Here is a 26,253-nt window from a genome sequence, read left to right on the forward strand (position 1 = left end):
ACAGAGGAACTTTGGTGAGTTCACTCAGACTTTGTAAGAGAAGAGGATACATAAAGAGAGGAAGAGAAAGAAAGAAAAAAAGAAAGAAAGAAAGAGGGAGGAATCACTTTGTTGGTGTTTCCAGGGCTCTTCGAAGCTGCTCCTTAAACAAACATCTGGGGGAAGTCACCCAGCACCCAGAGCTGATTCAACCGTCAGTACCGTGTGTTAGCAACATGGTCCTCACACTCGTACTGTCAGTGCAGCCTCTATTGGTGGTTTTGCTACTGAACGTGGTGCCCTCCCACGGCGAGCTGAGGGCCCGGGACCCCGGCGTGGGCGAAGGGCGACAGGGCACTTTCGGCCCGGCTCACTGGCCCACAACGCACGGAAGCCCCTTCGGGGCACCGCAGCCTCCAGCGGGCACATCGGCACGGCTTCTGCAGCCCTGGAGGGGGAGCTCACAGCCGGCCACGAGGGCAGGGTAAGTTCAGCCTCGATACATCACAAACTCCAGAGTGGTAGAATGGCTAGAACATGGTCAGCAACACCAAGGTCATGGGGGGAATCCAGTGTATGAACGTATATTTGAATAGCTTTGGACAGCAATCTTGGGTAAGAGCATTGCTACTGGTGTAAAAATACACATGTCAAAAATATAGCATTATGTTATATATTATACAGTATGTTGTATAATGAAACTTCATCTTCAGTGGTGAGAAGAAAATGATCCAATAAGGTTTGTGGTTTGACCAGTGAGTATTAAGACCTTGAGTGTGTGGAGATAAACATGGCTGTTCTTGTAGATACACTATAGCCCTTAAGAGTCTCAGCTGGTTGTTTCATACACACACACACACACACTCACACATATACTCAGTCTCCAGCCAGCAGAGACCGAGTTTCTCTCAGTGGTGTGGGGGTGGGGGAGGGGGGTGTCTACACTGGGCATGCTCAGTACAGCACAGAAAGGGGGGGAGGGGGGGGGGGGATGGGCGAGAGGCAGGTACTGATGCAAAGGACCAGCACAAGCAAGAGAACCTGTCCAAACAGGACTCCTGAATGAGGGCCATGGATAAAAAAGCAGTCTATAAGGACAGATTAAAAGAAGAGAGAGATGAAAGGAGTGAGAATTAAAGAGATGTCCTCAGATAAGGGATATACAGGTACGGGCAAAATGCCAGACAAAGAATACAGCACATAAAACAACAGGAGAGAGGAACATTAATAACAGGAGACGTAGCACAAGACAATCCTTTGTTAAGAATCTCGCAGGGGGAAAGGAATGTGTGCATAAGAATCCAATTTACTGTGAAGTGCAACACGGACCAAAATTAGCTGCCTTCACTGACATGGCTGTGGTTCACTGACAGGGCTGTGGTTCACTGACATGGCTCATACGTGTCCATCGTGTTTACTCTCAGGATTCTTCAGAGAGGCTTTAGCCACAGCGTTCCTGTTCTCCAGTTTATCAAACACCAAAACATGAACTCTCCTCCAGTTCTTTCCCTAATGTATTACATCTGAAGGTACACTGCACATCATTCTAAGGACAGGCTGTCCCATCATGGTAAAATTAGCCGAGCACGTCTAGGACTTTGTGCTGGGCCTGGACCGAGTCCGTGATGACTAGCGCCAGGCTTGCACAGTGAGTCAAGGTGGTAGATAGCAGCAGTGGAAATACCCACTTTAAAAAGTCTTTGATGTCTCTGTGAAGAATACAGTAAAACAGAGTCTATATCAAAGTGTCTGGAAGTTGCACGTACTGCCATTTGAGGTACGAGTGCGTTCATATTTGTGTGTATTCACCCATCCAGTGTGTGAGTGTTGGCTGTGGGAAAGAAGCTCTGCAATTCGGAGCAGTTTGAGAGAGAGTGGGTGGCTGGTCTTAACTTCCTCTCACTGACAAAGCCCATTGTGTACAAAGATGGATCTTCACCATTCTTTTCCTTAGCTGGAACGCCATGTGTCTCCTGACCTATATGAATTGTGTGCTCTAGGAAAGAGGAAAAGAGAGGGATGGAGAAATGTTCAAAAACACTAAAAACTGGAATTTGTTGGTAACCCATTTTCTGACAATGGAATAAAGCTTCCTCCACACGTACCTGGCATCTAAAACTCAGTAGCCTTTCTTAGACATACCTCCATTATAGATGTTTTAGAGGTGCAAATGTTCAATCAATCTGGATGTGTGGGGAAAACTGATCACTGATAGTAACTATGCAAAGCATTTCTATTAATACATATTTATAATAAATTGGATGGTGACACTAGTGAGCATAACGTGCATTAACAGCATAGTTCACCAAAGATTTTGCTTACATAAAGTCTGGGATTGTGTTCGTAATTCCTGTGACACTCTCTCCCAATACCTCTCTACCTCTGAGATATATATAAATCAGTGTGGAGCAAACAGATCCTCTCAGTACGTCTTTCAGGCTGATATCATCTCCCCGAAAGCTTGAAGGTCATCTCTTCATCTCTTGCAGTGAGAGTCCCTCTCACGTGGTGCATCTCTCCTCATCGCACCACTCTGATCTCCATCTTGGGTTCTGTGTTGTTCTCTCCATCCAGGAACTGGTGTGCGTTTGTTCATCGCCGCGTGCTCACCGTGGCCGTGCTCTGTGGCACAGACGACCACCCGCCGAAGTCCGCGACCCCTTGCCCTGGCCGTGACCCCGAGCGGCAGATGACACGGTGAGTCCAAGCAGCCTCGTCCCCTGCTGCGGTTACAGTGCGAGTGGCCCAGTGTCCGTGCATAAAGCTCGTGTCGGGTGAATGTTGGTGTTCAGGGGTGCACCGTCCTCACGCCCAGCATACAGGCAGACGAAGAGGATTCTCACCGCACTCCACTGGAAGTGCTGCTCAGGCTACGGAGGTTCTGACTGTCAAGAAACAGGTGGAGCACCAACCTACACATTTACACACACATACAGCAGGGATTATGGATTATGGTATCATCCATTATCGTAGCACCACACATTACTTGGAGCGTTTTAAAGTAGTTATAATGCATTTAGCCTATACAAATGTTTTCTCCAGTTTAATCCTTACCTCCCCTAACACAGCATCAGTGTGAATATGTTGCCTGCCTCTCTACCCTGAACAGTAAACCATAGAGAAGGAGAGAGCCATGCCAGTGAGGAAGACACAGGAGAAGCAAACATGGAAGCTTCCGGAGTTGAGGACAGAGGCAAGTCTAGAACAGGCAGCGATGCTTTCACCTTTGAACTCTTACCCATAATGCATGGGCCACCCATCACCCTTTGTTTGCTCTTCTTTCCAATAATGTTCAGGCTCTGACAAACAAAAGAAAATACCCAGCTTGCATCTGGCTCCATGAGGGGGTGTCCTCAGACAGGAAAGGCAGCTGCTGTCTGGGTGTTTGGACATAGTGTGGCCAGAGTAAACAAGGGCAACATACCAGAAAAATAAGGATGGCTTAAAAAGGCATCATCAGCTTTCCTATGGACTCAATGTTTGACAGGATGACACGTTCATGGCTAAAATAACAGTCATGAAAAATATTTCCCAGAGCTACAATTAAAAATGGGACCTGTTTCCAGTGTGGGATGGTACAACAGTCACTTAAAGAGTACCATATAAATAACAGCTCCTCCTCAGAAAACAAAAACAAACAAGCTAATTTCTACTGTACGGGCAAATTCTACAGCAGATTTATAGAAAACAGTGCAGCAAATGCCGATCAAGGCTTCTTATTGGTCAGGCTTTGTTGCTAAAAATCTGATGACAGTTAAAAATGTGAGACTGTTGGAATTTTCGCTAGGACATATTTAGTGAAGTTTGGATTTCATGCAGTGTCAGCACAACATGAAGGAAGTCAGGGAGGTAATGTGGATTTACTCTTGGAAGGGCAGAGAACCAGCATGTCAGAAGTGTCACTACACTGATGTGGATGTAAACTGCTGTGAACTGTGTTTACCACTGTCCCATTTCATTGTTTCCATTAGCTTTACATTAGGATTATTGGAATTTTTTTTTTTTTATGTCTAGAACTCTTTGGGTATACTTTTGGTATTTTGGTCTTCTTTTCCTTACTCTCGGTCTATGTGTGCTGTAGGGGTGAGGACGGAGGACGCCTTGCTGCAGGGGACAGCCTGGGAGGACAGTCCTGGACAGGTGTCTCCCCATGGACCTGCACTTGCAGTTCCAGCACTCTTTGGTAAGAGGTGACTCACCCATGCAAGCAGACGCCATCATAATCATAAACACGGTGAACTGTTGAATCAGTTTCACTGCATGTAACATAACATCCATGTAAGGAAAAAAACGCTTCTATTGCCTGGTGTTAAACTTTTCTTATTTCCAACATTCCTTTGTGCTGAAATAACCTCAGACGCAATGAAGCAAATAAAACTGCTGCTTGTATTATCGACAACAGCAAAAAAAAGTGCTCATATTTTAGGCTGCACTGAAGCTTAAACTTCTGAGCCTATTTGTGGCCCGAGTTACAGAACCAGAACGCTTTAAAGTCCAGTCCAGATAGTGATGATGCACTGTAACAAAAACAACAAGACATCATCAGTACTGCTTTGTAGTTCCACAAGTGGAACAGAAGCCCAGTGTCTCCTGCGGTCCTCCTCCATGTAAACCGCCTGCACTGCCGACTGCTGTATTGTTTTTGAACAGCTGGTGTAGGTGCTGGTGGAGCGATGCGGCCTCCTCTGCCCTTCATGGACTCCACCAGTGTCCTGGCTGTCCATCAGGGATTCGCCGCCATGATGACCCGGCTGCAGCCCGTGCTGGCCGCCTTTAATCGCAGCCTGGGGCGCTTGTCTACGGACGTGGAAGCCATATCCATGGACCTGCAGAAACTCCGGCAAAACCAGGAGATCGAGACGTCCCACAGCGGACAGGTCCACCGAGGGACAATCGAGGAAAAGCTAGCAGACAGTTTTGAACAGATACGACAAATACAGGCCCAGCTGAACACGCAGGAAAAGCAGATAGAACAAACAGCGCAATCCCAGCATGCCTTGCTGCAGCAGAACCTGACGAACCTGAAAGAGGAGATTGACCATCATATCAATCAGAGCCATGAGGATATACAGGTACCTCACAGCTAAATGCTAAGACAGGAAAATAAAATATTATTTCAGTGTCTAAGTCTATATCTGTTTTCTTGTCCGTAGGGGAGTCTGCAGTCTCTGACTGCATCAGTGGAACAGATTAGACTTGGTCAGGAAAGGCTAGAGGGGTTGAGGCAGGGGGAACGTCCTCTCTCTGTCCCTCCGACGGGAGGCCAGTCAGAGTTGGTGTCCAGTGCGTGGGATGCCATCAGCAGCCTGGACAAGAAAGTGCTGAACAACACCATGCAGCTCAGTGCTCTGTCCGAGAACTCCAGACACATCGCTAGCACGACCCAGAACCTGGAGCGAGGCCTGCAGAACCTGAGCCAGATCCTGGAGCGGGTCAGCTGGGACTCAGAGCTGCGCTTCGCGGAGGCTGGTCTAGAGGTGGAGGCAGCGCGTGTGGCCGCCATGAGCAGCATTAATGAAGTGGGCGCTAATCTCAGCGCACAGGCCAATCAACTGAGGGAGCTAGAACTCTATGTGGACAGTTTTTATGAGAATCTCCAAAGCAATGGGCCAAGTCAGGCGGAGGAGACCTGCAGATGTAAAGAACTCAGAGATTCTGTGGTCAGGCTGGAGCAGGAGGTGGCCAACGTCACCGACCTGGCCAGAGAGAACAGATACACGCTGGAGGACGCTGAGGCGAAGAAGGGCCAGGATTACTGGAACGTGGAACTTGAGGACCTTCATCAGGGCTTGTTGAGTGTGAAGGAGTCACTGGCATTTGAGCAGGTCAAAAGCAGGACTCTTGGTGAGGGCGTATCCCAGCTGAAGGCCTCGCTCCTGGTCAACCAACAGGAGATACTTGAGTTTAAAGAGAGCGTTGTGGCTAAGTCCGCTGAAATCAGACATCTCTCTAAATCCTTCTCCTCCCTCCTGAAGGATGCCATTCGCCACTCCGACGTTCTGGAGGTGCTTTTAGGACATGAGGTCATGGAGTTCTTGAGCTGGCCCGCCAACCAGCAGCATGAACTCTCCGTTCCGGCTCTGCTGCAGAGGATGCAGCTGCTGCAAGAACGGGTGGAGAGTCAGGAGAGCAGGCTGAATCCTCTGAGGAACGAAGAGAAAGGTCACATGACCACCGACGCCCCTGGGGCGTTCTCTGAACACGGTCTAACCAGCGAACAGGGGAGGGCCTCCACAGATCAGCAAGACTCTTCAGCAAGCGCATCTGCGAGGGAAGGAGACGGAGACGCCTCAGCCAGCGACATCTGGAATCTGGGCCAGAAAATGGAGGAGCTCTCACACAGGCTCAGCCAGCTGGAAGAGCAACGCTGTAACTGCACTGGGCCACCTAGTGGTACCACCGTGGAACTGCAGAGAGAAGTAACGTCTTTGCAACAGGCTCTGGGAGATCATCTGAGAATGTTCCAGAATCTGTTCACCTATAAAGAGGAGCCATCCAGAACCCCTCGCAGTCTGAACGTGGATCAGCTGTGGGCCATGATTAACGGAAAGGACGGGAAGAGAAAGGTCAAGCGACAGGCGAGCGGCAGACTGTGTAGAGGACGCAGAGGAACAGGTAAGCATCCCATCGCTACAGTGCCAAATGAAAAGATGAAATGATTCTATTAAGCACTAATGCAATTTGTGTAGGCTATTTGACTGCCCTCTTGTGGGCAAGAATAAGATTGCAACATGACAAAGCAAATCAGAACATCAAATCCTTGCTAATATGCAGTTCCTCTCACACCATCTTTTACCCAGCCACCACAGGGCCAGCATGCTCTTCTGTGGCCTTCATCGCCGGCCTGGACGACGGGAGGATGAAGCGGGACAGGCTCCTTTTTGAGAAGGTGATGCTAAACCACGGCCACGCCTACAGACCTTCATCTGGGGCGTTTCATGCACCTCAGGCTGGCGTCTACCTATTCTTAGTGAATTTAGACTGTGAAACGGGTCCGTGCCTGGCACATCTGATGCGCGACTCAGTTCCCGTGGCCACCTTCAGACGGGAGCAGGGCGGGGGAGAGCCCGGGAACAGGGTGGTCCTCCTGGAGCTCACAAAGGGGCAGGGAGTCACGCTGGAGCTCGTTAAAGGAACCCTGAGCCGAGGGGAGCTTAACGAGAACACGTTATCAGGTTTTCTGCTGTTCAACATCGAGGACACAGACTGTAAGCGGGACTAGATCCGTGACCGCCTGGGCAGAAGAATATCCAGGCATACCAAATACAGTACTTGACTGCATCATCTACATAACTGTGAGAAAACTGCCAAGGATACTAATGACATTAGTACGATTTTGGCTCCCTCTACGGGTCATTTGTAAAACTGCAACAACCAGTGACTTACAAGAGCTTTAGTTTTCAACTTAAAATACCCAAAGAGTCCAAACATAGACGTAATCGAGACACTGGGAGAAACCTGAGCTTGCATCACAAGGGTCATGACGCAGGACAGAACTCCTGAAATACATCACACCTGTTTTTTTCCCCTTACGAATCCTTGTCATTGATTCTTGATGCAATAGGATGCAGTCAGTCAAGTAAAATGTTGTGTACTATAAATAAGGAAGGCAAAGCAAGAATGCATTCAGAAATGGATCAAGGCTGAAAGCTAGCAAGCACTGACATATTAATAACAACAGCCAAAAGCATACGTGTGTGACACTGCCCTCTGGCTGAAGGCTTGCAACATTCTTCCACTCGCTGGTGTCTTAAGCGTTTCCTTTTATTATCGGACAAATGAATAACACTGTGACTGCGTATTAAAATAAGGTCATTTACTTAAAAATTAATACATTGGACAAATTCTGTGTACAGAACAGCTTTTCGTGGTAAACATAAGGCACATTTCTTAAACCCAAATGCTGTACAAAATACAAACAAAACGTTAATATATTTTAGGCCTAAACAAGTTTCCTTTGCACAAGACAAACATGTACAACTTATCCTGTAGTGACCTTAATCATACATGGGAGCATCTACTGGCTACAAGACACATTAATAACAGCCTAACTGGCATGGGTTGCAATGGACATACCTCAACCAAGGTGAATGCAATAAAAATGACACGATTTTATCTTTAGTACAATTCATGGGAGCACTAGTAGTGATCTGAACATTGAATGGATAAAGTTATATTTACATAGTGCCTTTCAAGGGACCCGGCACTACAATATATGCATTACATCTGCTAATGTTGTAAATAAATATTTTGTTATTGTATGTGTGTTCATATTGAGCAAAAACATACCAATCTGTGGGAACTTGTTTAAGTTTGTAGGCCACAGAAAAATTTCATCCTATAATGGTAGCCATTCCTAAATTAAATGTATGTTAAAAAAAACTACTGAAAGGGATTATGAAACTTTTTTTAAATGATGTAAAACAATAGTCACGTAAGCTTGTGTTGAGCTGCTCAGTGGTATATTGAGTATGCAGGTTTCAGGGACACTATTCTTAATGATATGCATTCTTTCTCTTGCCACAATAATTCAGTCAACATGACATGATTAGAATAAATAGAACATGCATTTGTATTTTCTATCCCATTACATATTTACGATACTCCAGACTAAAGGAATCAGTCACTTGAGTTTCCCAAAAACTCTGATGAGCTCAAATTCATGTTAATTAGATCTGATGAGACGAGAATCCTTTCTGACATGTATTAATGTGTCCTGGTGGTGAGACGGAGAGGGGGCGGGGTTAAAGGAGGAGTGGCTCCGTGTTGCTGCTGCTCAATGGATGTAGATCAGAAGCTCATATACAGCTGCTGACTGCAGTCTAATGTCTGGGCTGATCTGAGCCTGCAGTGTGGACGGTCTGTGGACAGTCACGTGTCCTGTGTTTAGGACAGACTGCACGGTCGGCACGGTCCGTGTCGTTACGGTTGTACTGACCCTTCAGTGCTCTCTACCGGTCACATCGGCCAACTCTCTTCTTTCCTTCTGCTGTGTGGGAGGGGCGTTAAACACACCGATCTTGTTAAATGCACAGATATGTTCTCAACAGGATCATGTTTGAAATATCCAAGTAGTTAAGGGGTATTTTTTTTTTATCTAGGATCATATGGGAAGCAAACGTTTATTTAAAATAAGGGAGCGTGTCCACTGTGCCTGTGGCGTTCACTACACTGTCTGCAGGAGGAGTGGGCGTCCAGACGCACGTAGTCCTGGCACACGTGGCAGCACAATGTAAGCAGCTGGCTGGATAATAACCGGCACAAAAAATACCTCCTTTCAGACACGTCTCTCTGAATTGAGCAGGATGGAATAGAGAGAGGGATGGAGAGAGGAAGAGAGTGAATAAAAAGCAAATCCTCGGCCTTCTCCCAAATGTTTCTTCACTGACTGCTCTGCCCCCATCATGCGCACCATAAATACACGGCTTTCACAGAAAGCACCACTTTAATTTGGCAGTTCTCTCCCAATCGATGAGTGCCTGAGGTCCAGGAGCAGGGGGTGGATGTGGATGGATGAATGTGAGTCACAGCCTCAAGTGTTGAGGATCTGCCAGAGAGCAGACTCTGCAGCTGTGACATAGCACGTACTGTCCAGCAGAGGGTGCTACAGAGACACGGAGTGCTACAGTAACGGGATATAGGATCGTAGCAAGAGGGAGGCGCTCCAAGCTCCAGACTGTGAGCTTAACCAATTAGTTGTAATACGGACGCACGACAGTTTCAAGGGAGTCTGCTTTCCCTCTCTACCACCGGGGGACGTGCGGGGGAAGCTCGGCTCAGATCTTTATGTCCTGCGACTCCACCATCTTGGCAAGCGTTTTCTTCACTCGAAGGGCGGTGAGGCGAGAGGCCGGGTTTGGGGCCCAGCACTCGGACATCAGCTTCAGTACCGCTCTGAGACACTGCATGAGAAGAGAGGGGGATGGAGAGACAGATATATATATGAGAGAGAGGGGGAGAGGGAGAGAGATAGAGAGAGAGGGGGAGAGGGAGAGAGATAGAGAGATGGTCCCATGAGCCACACCGCCAGCCCACAACTTCAATTCTGTATGTGATCAGAAAGTAGCAGGAGTGAGCACACACGGCCCGTTACCTCATCACTGTTCCAGCGGTTGGAGACTGTGGGCCGCACACCCTTAACACACACCGCCTCTCGCATGTCCTCGTAAGACGGGTCTGACGGAACAACGTCCCAGTACGGTAGCTGGTACTCTTCTGCAATGCCTGCAGAGTCACAAGAACAGCGGTAAGGCTGATGCTTGCCCACCATCCACAAGGGGGCGCCCTCGTGAAGGCTCCGCATCATGAAGCAGAGAGTCACCGAAGCAGACACGCACACACACACAGACACACACAAACAAACGCACAACGCACCTCCCGTCACACAGCGCCGGGCCATCTCCCAAACCACTAGGCCGTAGCTGTAGATGTCGGCCATGATGTAGGCCTGGAAGTGGTTCTTATTCAGGGTCTCGTCCAGCACCTCGGGGGCCATGTACCGCCGCGTGCCCATCCGTGTGCTCAGAGGAACGTCCACGTCGTTGGTGTCACTAGAAAACACAGCATGGATAAGACAACACAGCCATAAACGCTGCTTCCACGGAAACAAACAAAATTGAAAATCAAAATCCCATGGGGACTGACCTGAGGCTCACGTGATCATTTATTTACAAACACTGAGATGTGAATAAAAATCCTGCAGTGTTAGCTCCACAATTATGATCCATATTATGATCCAAAGCAACTTACAATTATAAATACATAATACAGTTTGCCTTCTGATTACTAATGAATGCCTTAACCACTCTGGGCACCTATGAGGTCAGAGATGTACCAGCGTGTACCAGCGTGCACATACCTGTTGTATTTGACCGCCAGGCCCAGGTCGGCGATGCAGCAGGTGCCGTTCTTCTTGATGAGGAAGTTCTTGCTCTTGAGGTCGCGGTGGGCGATGGCGGGTTTGCCCTGCGTGCCGTAGATCTCCGTGTGGAGGTGGCACAGTCCGCACGCGGCCGAGTAGGCCAGCCGGAGCAGCGCCTGCGTGTCCAGGGTGGTGAACCTCAGGTAGTCGTACAGGGAGCCGTTCTCGTGGTAGTCGGTGATGAGGAAGAGTTGGGTGAAGGCCCCTGTGCCCTTAATGTCAGCCGCGATGAACCCTGGAGAAAGGAGTGGAGCACTGGGCCTTCAGTCACACACAAACACAACACGTATAAAAACGCACAACGCACAAGCACTGGGCCTTCAGTCACACACAAACACAACACGTATAAAAACGCACAACGCACAAGCACTGGGCCTTCAGTCACACACAAACACAACACGTATAAAAACGCACAACGCACAAGCACTGGGCCTTCAGTCACACACAAACACAACACGTATAAAAACGCACAACGCACAAGCACTGGGCCTTCAGTCACACACAAACACAACACATATAAAAACGCACAACGCACAAGCACTGGGCCTTCAGTCACACACAAACACAACACATATAAAAACGCACAACGCACAAGCACTGGGCCTTCAGTCACACACAAACACAACACGTATAAAAACGCACAACGCACAAGCACTGGGCCTTCAGTCACACACAAACACAACACATATAAAAACGCACAACGCACAAGCACTGGGCCTTCAGTCACACACAAACACAACACATATAAAAACGCACAACGCACAAGCACTGGGCCTTCAGTCACACACAAACACAACACGTATAAAAACGCACAACGCACAAGCACTGGGCCTTCAGTCACACACAAACACAACACGTATAAAAACGCACAACGCACAAGCACTGGGCCTTCAGTCACACACAAACACAACACGTATAAAAACGCACAACGCACAAGCACTGGGCCTTCAGTCACACACAAACACAACACGTATAAAAACGCACAACGCACAAGCACTGGGCCTTCAGTCACACACAAACACAACACATATAAAAACGCACAACGCACAAGCACTGGGCCTTCAGTCACACACAAACACAACACATATAAAAACGCACAACGCACAAGCACTGGGCCTTCAGTCACACACAAACACAACACATATAAAAACGCACAACGCACAAGCACTGGGCCTTCAGTCACACACAAACACAACACATATAAAAACGCACAACGCACAAGCACTGGGCCTTCAGTCACACACAAACACAACACGTATAAAAACGCACAACGCACAAGCACTGGGCCTTCAGTCACACACAAACACAACACATATAAAAACGCACAACGCACAAGCACTGGGCCTTCAGTCACACACAAACACAACACGTATAAAAACGCACAACGCACAAGCACTGGGCCTTCAGTCACACACAAACACAACACATATAAAAACGCACAACGCACAAGCACTGGGCCTTCAGTCACACACAAACACAACACGTATAAAAACGCACAACGCACAAGCACTGGGCCTTCAGTCACACACAAACACAACACATATAAAAACGCACAACGCACAAGCACTGGGCCTTCAGTCACACACAAACACAACACATATAAAAACGCACAACGCACAAGCACTGGGCCTTCAGTCACACACAAACACAACACATATAAAAACGCACAACGCACAAGCACTGGGCCTTCAGTCACACACAAACACAACACGTATAAAAACGCACAACGCACAAGCACTGGGCCTTCAGTCACACACAAACACAACACGTATAAAAACGCACAACGCACAAGCACTGGGCCTTCAGTCACACACAAACACAACACGTATAAAAACGCACAACGCACAAGCACTGGGCCTTCAGTCACACACAAACACAACACGTATAAAAACGCACAACGCACAAGCACTGGGCCTTCAGTCACACACAAACACAACACGTATAAAAACGCACAACGCACAAGCACTGGGCCTTCAGTCACACACAAACACAACACATATAAAAACGCACAACGCACAAGCACTGGGCCTTCAGTCACACACAAACACAACACGTATAAAAACGCACAACGCACAAGCACTGGGCCTTCAGTCACACACAAACACAACACATATAAAAACGCACAACGCACAAGCACTGGGCCTTCAGTCACACACAAACACAACACATATAAAAACGCACAACGCACAAGCACTGGGCCTTCAGTCACACACAAACACAACACGTATAAAAACGCACAACGCACAAGCACTGGGCCTTCAGTCACACACAAACACAACACATATAAAAACGCACAACGCACAAGCACTGGGCCTTCAGTCACACACAAACACAACACATATAAAAACGCACAACGCACAAGCACTGGGCCTTCAGTCACACACAAACACAACACGTATAAAAACGCACAACGCACAAGCACTGGGCCTTCAGTCACACACAAACACAACACGTATAAAAACGCACAACGCACAAGCACTGGGCCTTCAGTCACACACAAACACAACACGTATAAAAACGCACAACGCACAAGCACTGGGCCTTCAGTCACACACAAACACAACACGTATAAAAACGCACAACGCACAAGCACTGGGCCTTCAGTCACACACAAACACAACACATATAAAAACGCACAACGCACAAGCACTGGGCCTTCAGTCACACACAAACACAACACATATAAAAACGCACAACGCACAAGCACTGGGCCTTCAGTCACACACAAACACAACACATATAAAAACGCACAACGCACAAGCACTGGGCCTTCAGTCACACACAAACACAACACATATAAAAACGCACAACGCACAAGCACTGGGCCTTCAGTCACACACAAACACAACACGTATAAAAACGCACAACGCACAAGCACTGGGCCTTCAGTCACACACAAACACAACACGTATAAAAACGCACAACGCACAAGCACTGGGCCTTCAGTCACACACAAACACAATACATATAAAAACGCACAACGCACAAGCACTGGGCCTTCAGTCACACACAAACACAACACATATAAAAACGCACAACGCACAAGCACTGGGCCTTCAGTCACGCACAAACACAACACGTATAAAAACGCACAACGCACAAGCACTGGGCCTTCAGTCACACACAAACACAACACGTATAAAAACGCACAACGCACAAGCACATAACAAGAGTTCTGAGTTTTTAGTTCTGCTCCTGATTGGGAATCTCTGATTTAACAGCATGCGGAGGGTTCTAGCCAAATAATGAAGAGTGTCAGACAGGTTTGAAGGCACAGGCCTTACCCAAGATGTTCTCATGTCTCATCAAGACAGTCTGGTAGATCTCGGTCTCACGGAACCAGCTGGCCTCCTCACGGGTGAAGAACACCTTCACCGCCACTTTCTCCCCCCTCCAACGGCCCAGCCACACCTCGCCATAGCGGCCCTTCCCGATCTGACGCACCATCTGGATCTGCTTAGCGATCGTGCGCTGGACCTGGGAACAGGGCGGGAACGTTCGGCTACAGTGGGGCCCTCAGATACGCTGGGGCAAACGGACCAGACTTAAGCTGGACGCCCGAAATAAAAGATCATGAAACTGTTTAGCTAAAACTCACAAACTACACATACTGCAAGGGTAAAATAAAATAGTGAAATCATTTTTTAGGGTGGTAAATGCCTAAAGACTTTGTTTCACTGAATGCTTAAATCATGAAAAACAGTACGAAGGACAAAAACAGTAAAAAAGCAGCCGAAAACACAATGAAAAGCATGATGAGCTTCCTACCAGCAGGGGGAGCCCTGAGCCCGAGCCTGTGCTGGACTGGCTGATGAGGTCTTTGAGGGACTCTCCAGCGGGGATGAAGGCCTCGTCCTGCTCCAGGTCTCGGTGGTAGCGTCTCCGCTCCGTCTGCAGCTTATACCTGAGCAAACACACGAAGGTAATCAGAGCGCGGCGTGGAACCACCCCGCCTTTGACCGAGGCCTTCGGCGATGACGCCTGCCGTTCCTTATCTCACACGGTCCCACACGTGCTCTTTTTGAACTCGTGCCGCTATCGTTTTTACGGTCGGTCGGCCTTGTGTGCCTTCGCTGGGTGTGTCTGGAAGCCTCTAAAAGGCTGTGACTTTATCGGCGCGCTCAGCTATGTTTCAAAAAGCCATTTGCTCACCTGTAGTAACACACAATAGTGACTGCGATGAGAGCGAAGCAGCACACTGTCATGGAGATGAGGAAGGCGAGCCAATGGGCGCTCACGAACCACTCGTCTGTGAGGGGACAGAGGCACAGGCGGCTTTAGCACAGCGGGACGACGTGCGGAGCGGCCGTGGGTGGTTCTGCGGGCCGGGCCGGGAGGCCACGCACTCACCGGGGGCAGCAGGGGGCAGCGTGGGCTGCAGGTCTTGGTTGCAGAAGTCCGTGGAGCAGCACTCGATGGTCCGCCTCGGCTGGGCTTTGGCCGAGTCCTGACCGAACACAACGGGGCATTCAACATCCACAGGCGGTCAGTGTAAACCCCCACCCCGCCCAGTCGGACAAACGGGCGGGTCGCACTTACCTTGCACTGGAAGTGGGAGCCTTCGTATTTCACGCAGCCAGACGTGAGGACAGCCTCTCCGTGCTCGTCCAGTTCGACGATGGCAAAGCACTGCCCGTTGGTCCTGTACACACACACACACACACACAATCATCATTCACATGCCACAGTTACGAGTTAACCACACACTGTGGCCCTGAGCGGTGAGGCCAGGCCGTGCGGGGTGGTGGGTGGAGGCCCGTGAGCGGTCCACTCACTTGCAGGTGTTGTTGATGGCGTCGTCGGGGCAGTGGCCCAGGCAGTAGCAGGTGAGGAAGCGCGCCGCGTCCTCGGGGGCCACGGTGGAGCCGTCGGCGGCTGGCGAGCGTCTGGCCTCCGAGCCGTGCTTGACCCCCGTGCCCTGCAACATGTAGTCTGGGTTCTGTCCACCTGGAGACCAACCGGACAATTACACGCTCTGAAAGGTGTGGAGGAACTCAAAATGTTGGAATACAAAAGTTGTTCAGGTTGTGGTTTTTTTTATGTGTAATGCTGTAGTCTGTGTTAGTCTGCAGTCTGTTAGAGTAGTCTATCTTCTGATAGAGTAGTATTGTGTGCATTATGGTAATGTGTGGTAAGAGAGTCTGTACTCTGCATTAGGAAGGAAGTGGGGTGTTAAAGCAGATATACATTCAATTTCTGTGATGGATCTTCCATTTGGAAATAAACACCCAAGCAAATAAACTAATGTATTCACCATTTTTGTTGTAAGCTCTTGCAAGTCCTAACCAGCTAACACAGGACAAAATCCAAAAGGAGCGAATCCAAATAAACCAGTGGTTGAGAATATGAAAGTCCATAATCAGACATATTCAAATCGGCCAGCCAAGAGGCACTCGGCCATAAAACTTTCATTTCAGTACAACAACAGTGAGGAGACGACACCCATATCCCTCTAAACAGTGACGCGTGTTCTCTATTACAGCACCACAAAATAAAATAAATCGCACAAAGCATCTCACTCACATCCACGGCAGGCGGCACAGCATGACCAAAACAAACCCGCCGACCGTGAGTGCCACACGGAGATAAAGACCCAAACAGGAACAAAGGGGAGGAACAAACATGGCTGTCTGAGCAGCGTAACCCGACCTGCGTGGGTGCGAGCGTGCGTGCGTGCGACCCAGACGGGGCGCGTACTTCCCAGGCACAAAGGCTCCAGTGTTGAGCAGCCAGGCTCCTCAGTCCCGCCTGCAGGTCCAGACAGGCCCGCCGGAGGCCCGAGCTGCGTCAAAACAAGCCCTGCGGCGGCAGAGCCCGTGCTGGTGTTCAGCCCAACGCCGCATTCCACATATCACGCTCCCCTGCGCCCTCACACGAGCCTACACGCGTGAACCCCCGCACACGCACCGCAGGAAGACCACAAAGCGGAAGTTGAGGGTGGAGACGATGGAGATGGAGGCGGCTGGAAATGTGCATTAACACCTCCAGCATGGGCGGAGTCTCCCAGCAGCCTGGGCGGAGTCTCCCAGCAGCCTGGGCGGAGTCTCCCAGCCTGTTATCCAGTGCTGGAGTCAGCGGCACAACACGTTTGAAATCAGAGCACTGATATGAGCCCGAGAAATAGCAAGGCTTCCACATGGTGATATGTGTGAGAGAGAGAGAGAGTGACTGAGAGAGAGAGTGAAAGAGTGTGAGTGTGTCTACACACAAGTCATGGGAGTGAGACGTTCTGTTTGCACACCTACTGTAATCAACACAGACCCTTGCTCTGTTGGTGCAATAAATATTATTCAGTTACAAATAAAAGACACGTGGTATAGAGAAAATTTCATCACGTCACTGCTGATATCGGTGGAAGCTTTGGACTGAAGGCCCAGTGTCCCAAACATGTGGGCAGAGGCACACACACATGATGCCTTGTGTTGGAGAAAGTGCGAGTGTGAGAGTGAGACAGAGATACAGAGAGATAATAAAAACATGTAGAGGGTGAGCAAAGCCGCACTGATAAATAGGAAATGACCCGTGTGTCCCACAGTCTCCCATCTCCACTACACTCAGCATCTTATGTTCCAGAAATCAATCAGGCTGCAGAGTCCTGGTGCCATGACGCCTGTCGTCCACAGAGACAACACGGCCTGGACGCCCTCCAGCTCTGTGTGTTTCTACTGGCTGCTTGAATCACATCATTAGAACATGTTCTACCTAGTTCTTCTTAGAAACTGAGGAAAAATAGAAGAAAAAGATTTGGAGAGAAAAGTGAAAGGTTCCTTCATCAGCGTGTCTGAATTACAGAGCACTGGGTCGGCAACCGAATAGTGGTGTGGCTGGCCCCTACTCGCTCTCACACACACACACACACACACACACACACACACACACACACACACACACACACACACACACACACACACCACACACACACACACACCACACACACACACACACACACACACACCTTGCTTTTCTTCACCTTCTGGCATTCCAGAGTGACTCCAGACATGTGCATGTGGCAGTGATCTAAATCTCTTGTATGCGTCATATATTTTTTATTTTTTTGCAGTTGAGAAACATTCATTTGAAGCTGTTGAGGAAAAAGAGTCCCATGGCCCCTCCAGTAAGCTGAGCGTAAAATACACAGGGGGGAATGCGTTTAATTTCAGATCTTTGATCACCTCACAGTTGAGGCCAGGCGCCGACATTGTCAAACAGGGTCCGAACCCATAATGGTGGAGGAAGCCAGTAACATAAACACTGCTTAACAAAAAACAAAAAAAAAAAATTGAAAAAAATTTGAAAAAGCGCTCCTGTGAGGTGTGAGTCCACACTGCAGTCTTACTTTTCTCCTCCTCTCCAGGCCAGTTAACTTGGGGCAGGAACGTGAGCTGTGAGGCACCTAGACCTCCTTCATACGGGCCTGTGAGGGCAAGGCCAGTCCGTCTCAACGCCTTCCTCACGCCTTCACCGCCACATTCACATATTACTGGAAAAATAAAGTTTTGTTGGCTCGGGAGAACGAGGCTTAGAAAAAGCTCGGGAGGCCTAGAAGAGAACGAGACGGCGGGCGTCCATGTTGGCGCACACGCAGGAGCGTCTGAGTGGGAAGACGGGCGGCGTGTGGAGCAGCGCTCCTCTGAGGGAGCTCGGCGGCTCGGGTTACCCCGGCAGCAGGGGCAGCCCGTGAGGCACAGCGCCCTCCCCTCTCCCACATGTGTGCTTCATTCTGGCTGTCCGTCGCACTGGAGTCTGAGGTCTGGCAGTGCGCAGGCAGTAATGAGGCCCTCCGACCGCACGCTGCCAGACTGCAGGCCGCTGGGCTCTCCACCACGCCCCGCCTCTTAAAGGGACAGCGCGCCCGCTCCTGCCCGGGCGTGAGGGAGACGGCGTGAGGACGACCCTACGGCGGGGCGGTGGGATCTGCGCACGAGACTTTTAGTTATGCTGAAGCTTCCACGGCAGCGGCGTAAAAAAAAGACTCAGACGTCGCTGATGGAGGCTGACATCGCTCTCTCTCCCCCTAACTTTCTCCCTCTCCCTCTTTCACCATCCCCCCCTCTCTGGCCACCTTGGCGCTCTCTCTCTCTCTGCTCCCTCTCACATCTGGGGTTTAACCCCGTTAAAGAGGAAGGGCAACACACTCTGGGTTCAGCGCAGAGCCCGTGAGCGCTTGGAGAGCAGGAGGTGAAAGGGAAACGCTGAGAATGCAGACACGGAGGCGTGGAAACTTCGCACCTTGGTAAACAGGATATGCCAGCTGGCTTATCACCGTTGTCGGGGAAACATGTCGTTGCGACAACCCCACACATAACCACAGCGTGCAGTATAACGATCAAACAAAATATCACCAACAGCAAACTACAACACCAAATCTCCACCGAATGAACAGGATGGACACCGCAGAACAAACACTGACTTCAGAAAGGTGAAAATAAATCTTACATGCAAAGCAGCTGAGGCCCTGTGTGAAGTGTCACGGAGCTACAGGAATGCTGAAACAGGAAATGATGCAATAACTTAGCCAAGTCTATCAGTGTCTATGATCAACTGAGAGTTCATTCTGTCCAGCAGGAACATACAAAATATCTCCGGCATAAGTCAGAGGAATATTTCAGTCTACATTAAAAAACAACCCTGAAGAGAAAAAGAGAAAGAGAAAAAATAAATAAATAAAAATGTTGCAATTCATACCACACATTGACAAAGTTCCCACACAGTCCAGGACTACAGGTACCAAGAAAGGACACCTGTAGTCCAATCACATGTACTGACATACAAAACACACATACACAAGTATATACATATACACCACTATCCCCACACACTTCCAGACACACAAACGTACATCCTGACAAGCACACGCAGCACTTGGCTTCAGTTGCTCAATTTCTATCCCTTTTGAAATTGGTTTCCGGAAGACGCGAGTATTTATGGTGTTTAGTTCACAGTAATGACCATCGGGCAGCATAATACAGGAAACGGTTGAAGTGTTGGGGAAACTCGGATCACCAACAATAGAGTCAACAAGTTTCCTGTAGTAGTGCCTGGGCGGCTGTGTCACAGCAGGAGCAGAGAGCAGGGGCGGGGTTTGTGGAGGTTAGGGGCTCGCGACGACAACTACGTTAACACCACACTCAACCGCTAAAACCAATCCACCAACCAGTCCATTAGGACACAGATTCAGCCATAGTAAACCAGGGCCTGACATGAGAAAGAATACAACGGTGATTCACACCATGTCCACACAACAACATGTGGCCATGGAACATGGAACAACCTGAACTGCATAATCTATTTGAATGGCCAGTGTGGTCAGTTTGACCATCTAAAATTTGCATGCTTAATGTTGGAATTGAAATAATGATAATATGTGGCTGAAGATTGATCATAGGAAATATCAAGATGTTATTTTCCATTGTTCTGGTATTTTCTGAGGTACATCAGATAAAGCACTTGGGCCTATAATGGCCAAAGTAGCATTGGACATGCTGGAGAAGCAGGAAACGAAAGATGACTACTCAATCCAGTCAAAACGGCTCGTAAAGCCTTTTGAAATAGAAATCAAAGCAAAGTCTTTCTGTGCTTCATTAACCCTGAGCTTAACAAAACCACACTAAAGTGGATACTGACATAGTAAAACAGTGACTGGAAGATATAGAGACTTAATATGGCCAGGCTATTACATAGTCCACAGAAATTGAGCCTACGTGGGGTCAGCTTGCTTTACAGAACCTCCTCGAGCCACGGCGGGTCCTCCGTGAGGCTAAACTCACAAACCCAACGTCTGCTGAGTGCCGGTGTTTATTTACGCACGTCGAGACACTCTGGGTCATTTGGCAAATGGCGCCTTGCTGGGCTCCTGCGCATCGTTTAGCAGACAGAGGCAGCGCCTGCATCTGCCCTCGGCTTCAACGGGTCTGACCACGTTCACCAGTGAGAAGGTAGCGCTCCCAACATCTGCTTCTGCAGTCCTAACCAGGGCAAGGACGCAAATAGCAACATGGAGGACGTATTTTAGGAAGCACTCGGCTCTCGGGCCGACGGTGAAGCAGCCACAGGGTTCGAGGCGGCTCACAGGACTGAACACTCCACCAAAATAGCTGCAGCCAATCGTTCAAGGGAAAACCCCTCCCCAATACACTTAGTAAGACAGAAAAACCAGTGACTAATGCTCTCTCCCACACTCCAAACGCCTGTTTATTACTCTGGGTGCAAGCAATCAAACAAAGTTCTTTTTAAACAGAACTAATGAGTCTGGGAGCTTTATGTAATCAATTTCAAAGCTAAGCAGAATTTAATCTGCATAAAATCTGCTTTTCCCATCAGGCTCATTAGGTCACAATTCTAGTTTTTGGGTACAGAAAACTGTCTTTCATGGTTTTCCTGTAGCCAAGAATAGACATTTGAGACTCAAAAAAAAACTTTAGCCAAAGATAGAGTAGACTTTTGGTAAAAAGACAAACATACAAACAGCCAGAAACAAAACAAATAAAGGCAATATTATCTGGTTTCATCAATGATTAACTGCCACAGAATACTGAACTACTGAATAAAATAAATGAACAAAGCTAGTTGAAGTCTGGTCATCTGAGAAATGAACCGTTAATAAAACCAAAAAAGCATTATAGAGATACCAGAAGCCAAGAGATATGAGAAGCATAAAAGGTTCATATTGCATTCAAAACAAGGCCACTTTCCATTAGCTCAGATCCTTTATTTACATTTAATATACAAAATGGAGGCGTTAAAGTAGGCACAGAGAGTCTGCTGTCGGTGCTAAGTTGACTTAAAAGCCTAGTCAAACAATGGCAGCCTTAAAGTGCTTTTTAGAGATAATTTCCCCTTATCTGCAGAAATACAATAGGACTAGTTCACTTTTGCCCAAACTCTTAAATCTACAGATATCTGTCAGCTCCAACCCTGCCCCCTCCATCGATGACAAAGAATGATACTGAAGAAAGTCACACAGAGCCTCTCTGCTTGGTGATCTCTCTCTCTCTCTCTCTCTTTCTAAGCCCCAAATTCCAAATGGCCCTTTTGTGTTAGCAGTCGTTCTTTCACACCTAAACACATGGAGATGAGAGATGCACTAAGTGGATTATTTAAATAGTGAAACCAAATGTCTTCTGATGGCCCATGGTGAACACTACATTTTGATAAGGGCACAAAATGTCTTCTGATGGCCCATGGAGAACACTACATTTTGATAAGGGCTTCCAATGATGTTGTGCAGACACCAACAAATAACTAAAAAGGGAGTCAAACTTTTGGGTGGGGAAAAATGAACAGATTGTCATGAAAAAAAAATCCATGAATTCGGTCTTCCTCAAATGCATCAGTAAATATGAAATTAATGATTCAAGCTTTGCAAATCCATTGACTAGAATTACCATGACCACTACCAAGCTGGATTTTTAAAGGCTGCCCATTGAATGCAGTCAGAACTACTGAATACAGCAGGGGGTCCTGTCTGGTCTCAGTCCGTCTGCCCATCAAACATCAATGCATCATCCTTGAACAGGCAACTCTACCTTCCTCTGCTCAGCTTGTCAAATTTAAATTAATTCAGAATTGTGACTAAAAAAGTCCTTTTTACCTGAGCAGAAACAAAAAAAACCTCAGGAAACTATCCGAACTGTGTATTTCAGAGGTCTGTCACCTCATTTAAAACAACGTCCCAGCGCAGCGACAGAAAGGAGTTGGTAGTATTTTAGTGGTGCAGGTATGTAGCTGTATCTTACCCTCAGCTCGAAGGCCAAGGAGGAAGCAAGCCCCACAGAGAGCGAGGAAGACCACGCAGTGCTTCATGATGTCAGCCGAGTGGCGCGGGGCTGTAGATCACAGGGCGGTGTGGCTGTGGGGTGCTCTGGCGGCGTAGCGTGGAGTTGTGGGATGACGAGTCTCTCAGCGATGCCGACAGCGGTGAAGACTTCAAAGCCAATTCACAAATCTCTCTTGTTTAAAAGCCTACGAAGAACAGAGAGGTGAAGGATTAACGGATTAAATATAGCACAGCGGCATCCTCATGGACTTGGACTACACAGAAGACTGTCATTTTCCACTGGAGCTTTACCCCCTGACCTTTGACCTGCCAGGGTACAGCCTTGCATTAATAAAACGTGTCCAAGCTCCTCCGCGTGGTCGGTGGGTCCATACGGCAGAAACAAAGGAGAGGCTCACATAGCTTTGGGAGCCTGGGGCATGACACCTTAAGGAACAGGCCTGTGGTCAGACCAGTGCGCTGTACGCCACTACAACCTGGCCACCTATTCAACTTCACGGCACTAGTAATTCCATGTGCAGACATGTCCTACAGTAAATAAAAGAAGGCCTCTGGTTTGAAGGTGGAGGGTGTGCAGCATGGCCGGCGACGGTGGTGAGGGAGCGCTCACACTTCCATCTGTAAACAAGCACTTCCGCTCCACACAACCACTTCCTGAGACACGGGCCCTGCGGCGGACCCCCCCACCACCACCACCACCACACAGCCTTCAAACGCAGCCAGAAGTGACAACACTGCTACTGACACAAAAGCAAAAAAGGCCACCAACCCTCCTTTGGTGGGGTATCAGAATAGATCAAACCTTTTCCAGCGTAACTGGATATGAATAACGCAGTCTAAGCTAAGGGGCAAGAAATAGCAGACGGACAACTTAATATGGAGTAATCCTAGCAAGCGTGAACAAAAAGGTCAAGATTCCAGTGAGCTAAGTGACATGGTCCCTCAGAAAGTCTTTCCCTGCATTTCTATAGGATGTCTCCTCATTAGTTTCCCTTAAATAGCTGAAAGAACAGAAGAAGGTTGAGGGGAATGTGGGTACCATACAGAATAACTGCCCCTTATAGCAAACCACTGAGGCATGGGAGGGGAGGGGGGGTTGCAGGGAGGAATTCCCACAATCGTCAATCACACAAAGCTTGAAAGGGAGAAGGGGAAAAAAAACAAAAAAAATTCGCTCTGGAGACAGAAATCTGAGGAGCTCAAGATTGAGTGGAGGCAATTCTTTCCCCAAGGTAGCAAAAAAAAAAAACATTTCTGAACAGCTTTAAGAGTCTAGCTCACAGACGACTGAAGGAAAACAAGTTTTCACGTTTTAAGTGGGCTTAATCACACACTCGATCAGAGTGTTCAAGACCACGCTTGACTTTAAAAATCAGTTCTAGGTTAACTGAGCACCATCGACTGATAAGTGAAACATGTGGTGAGATAGTGAAGGGTGAGACGTCTGAGTGAAACAGTGTGGCAATGTAAAGTTTTTTTTTGTTTTTTTGTTTTTTACTACAAAGCGATTACTTGGTGGGCAAAATAAATAAATAGTTGTTATGGTCACACAATGATATATTCCAAGAATTGTGGAATATATCATGAAACAAGAAAGCAGAACACATCTAACATCCAAGTCCAAAAACGTCATGTTTCTTTGGAATCTTTGCACAATTACATATACATATATGTTACACATACACATGGATTTCTTTATGGTCCCATTTGTCTTTGTTATGGTAAATAAAAGGCTAAACAGTAGAACAAGTTTCCCAAAATATTCCAGCCAACTCTCTGTAGTTTTTACCAAAGTACACTTAAGAAGCTTCTACAAGCAGGCGACTCAAACACAGAGCTACAGCAAAACCACAAGTGAAGACCACAGTAAGGTTCTCCTCAGCAGTGAACGGAGCGACCCAATCAAGGCCCCCAGCGACGGATCATCCACGAGACCTCCCTACTAGACCTTCAGCGGCCAGGGGACGTGAGCCAAACCCCTACGGCAGACACACACGCGGGGGCTGGAGCAAAACTGCTTCATCGTTTCTACAGCACGAGGAAGAAGGAAGTCTAACAAACTCTTGATCATTAACATACACACCCACACAGGCCTTTCACTGCAGACCCTGCTGCCTGGCTCACAGACCGAGTGAGAGAGTGCGGTCTGTACGTGTGTGTGTGTGTGTGTGTGTGTTGGCATGCTTCCCCTGGCCCCTCCTGGGGGCCTCTCCTTGCAGGCAGTCCAGCGCCTCTCCTGCCTCTCAAGGCGGCCAGCATGAAGAGCAGACTTACCGGCTCCACTCACATTGTTTGCTTGACTGCATCTACCCCTCATCCCAGGCTGGATTAGCATAAGAATACAGCGCACTCCCCTTCCAAGCCTCCTGCTACACCCCCCCCCCCCTCTCCTCCATCTTTCTACTCCTTCCATCCATGACCCACGGCTGCCTGCAGCCCCTGTGAAAGCTCAGCCATGCTCACACCAAGAACACGTCCTCGCTCTAGATCAGGGTCTTATCGAAATGTTCAAACACCCCTCCAGGGACGGGGACACACTCAAGGTGAAAAAGCAGAGGAACAACCGGACCATGACGTTGGGGGTGAGGAGTCTCTGGTTTATGACATCCTAATAAATATTTCAAGGATTTCACTGCCAAGTAGCAGTAGTTTTAGTTAAATATCTATCTCTGTTGAAACTCATTAAGGACAGAAAGGTCGCTTTTAAGATTAATAAAACTGAAACATCAAAGAAGTTGTTGAAGAAAAGAAGAGATAGAAAACAAGAGTAGAAAGAGTAGAAATATTCCCTTAGACAGTTATAGTACTATATAATATATATATTATATATACACACACACACAAAAAAGAATATTCACTTCATAAAGCTTTTTTTACTCCGGTTAGGCACGATGTCACTAAGGCAATGTTTCATTTGACTTTTGGGATGTCTTGTCTTATTTTTAATTCATGCAGGAGACAAGCCATCCCAGTTCACGCTGACCCAGGAGTCTAGACAGACCTCAGCGTGTGCGCAGGTCTCCAGCTGCCAGGACGGTCCTCTCCGGAGGCTGTCTCCTCCGCCTCCACCCTGCCTACGCCCAGCGGCGTTTCCTCCGTCTGCCGGGAGACAGCGTGTCTTGGCGGTGACTTCTCCCGCCCTGTCTAACCTTAACAGCCCTACGCTTCTTTTTTTTGGTGATGCGGTGAACATAAATGCATCAGATGCTCAAGGGACACGCTGTCCTCCACAGGGTTTAGAGAAGGTCAGGGGAGGAAGGGGGGGTTCGGTCAGAGGTGCCGTGTTCACGTGGAGCCGACACCGTCCGCCCTGGGCCCCGTCCACATCTGACCTGCGCTGGATCCTGGGAAACTGCACTCGGTTGGTGAACCTCAGCACGGCCTGTAATTACTCCATCCAGCTGAAAATAAAGCCACGCTTCAGCTCTCTCACATGCTCCAACACATTCCAGCTCCCTCCCCTCCCCCCACACGCAGCTCCACTGGCAGGACACGGCTGAAGGAATCACACGGCGGTTCCGCGGCCATCGCAGGCAGAATCGGGGGAGGGACGCCGCGCTACCTCTGGCCAGCAAAC

The 26,253-nt window shown here is 48.4% G+C and overlaps 2 protein-coding genes across 2 annotated transcripts in view; one reads left to right on the forward strand and one right to left on the reverse strand.

The window, feature by feature from the left end:
* On the forward strand, positions 1-8,240 carry mmrn2b (multimerin 2b). The gene is made up of 8 exons (XM_076999730.1): positions 1-463; positions 2,554-2,676; positions 2,772-2,878; positions 3,089-3,172; positions 4,061-4,162; positions 4,630-5,051; positions 5,133-6,594; positions 6,780-8,240. Exons 1-8 carry the CDS (start codon positions 216-218, stop codon positions 7,199-7,201), a joined length of 2,970 nt encoding a protein of 989 aa, XP_076855845.1. The 5' UTR covers positions 1-215; the 3' UTR covers positions 7,202-8,240.
* The window catches only part of bmpr1ab (bone morphogenetic protein receptor, type IAb), a 27,625-nt gene continuing 9,152 nt past the window's right edge, over positions 7,781-26,253 (reverse strand). The window contains exons 3-13 of the mRNA XM_076999731.1: positions 22,636-22,861; positions 15,676-15,847; positions 15,440-15,542; positions 15,251-15,347; positions 15,053-15,149; positions 14,669-14,804; positions 14,185-14,377; positions 10,838-11,135; positions 10,354-10,529; positions 10,073-10,203; positions 7,781-9,881 (exon numbers count right to left, since the gene is read on the reverse strand). Of these exons, the coding sequence (XP_076855846.1) occupies positions 9,756-9,881; positions 10,073-10,203; positions 10,354-10,529; positions 10,838-11,135; positions 14,185-14,377; positions 14,669-14,804; positions 15,053-15,149; positions 15,251-15,347; positions 15,440-15,542; positions 15,676-15,847; positions 22,636-22,702 (1,596 nt within the window). The 5' untranslated portion in view covers positions 22,703-22,861 and the 3' untranslated portion in view covers positions 7,781-9,755. The remainder of the gene's footprint in view (positions 9,882-10,072; positions 10,204-10,353; positions 10,530-10,837; positions 11,136-14,184; positions 14,378-14,668; positions 14,805-15,052; positions 15,150-15,250; positions 15,348-15,439; positions 15,543-15,675; positions 15,848-22,635; positions 22,862-26,253) is intronic.

Source organism: Brachyhypopomus gauderio, chromosome 3 (genome assembly GCF_052324685.1).
Source record: "Brachyhypopomus gauderio isolate BG-103 chromosome 3, BGAUD_0.2, whole genome shotgun sequence".
Taxonomy (NCBI): Eukaryota; Metazoa; Chordata; class Actinopteri; order Gymnotiformes; family Hypopomidae; genus Brachyhypopomus; species Brachyhypopomus gauderio.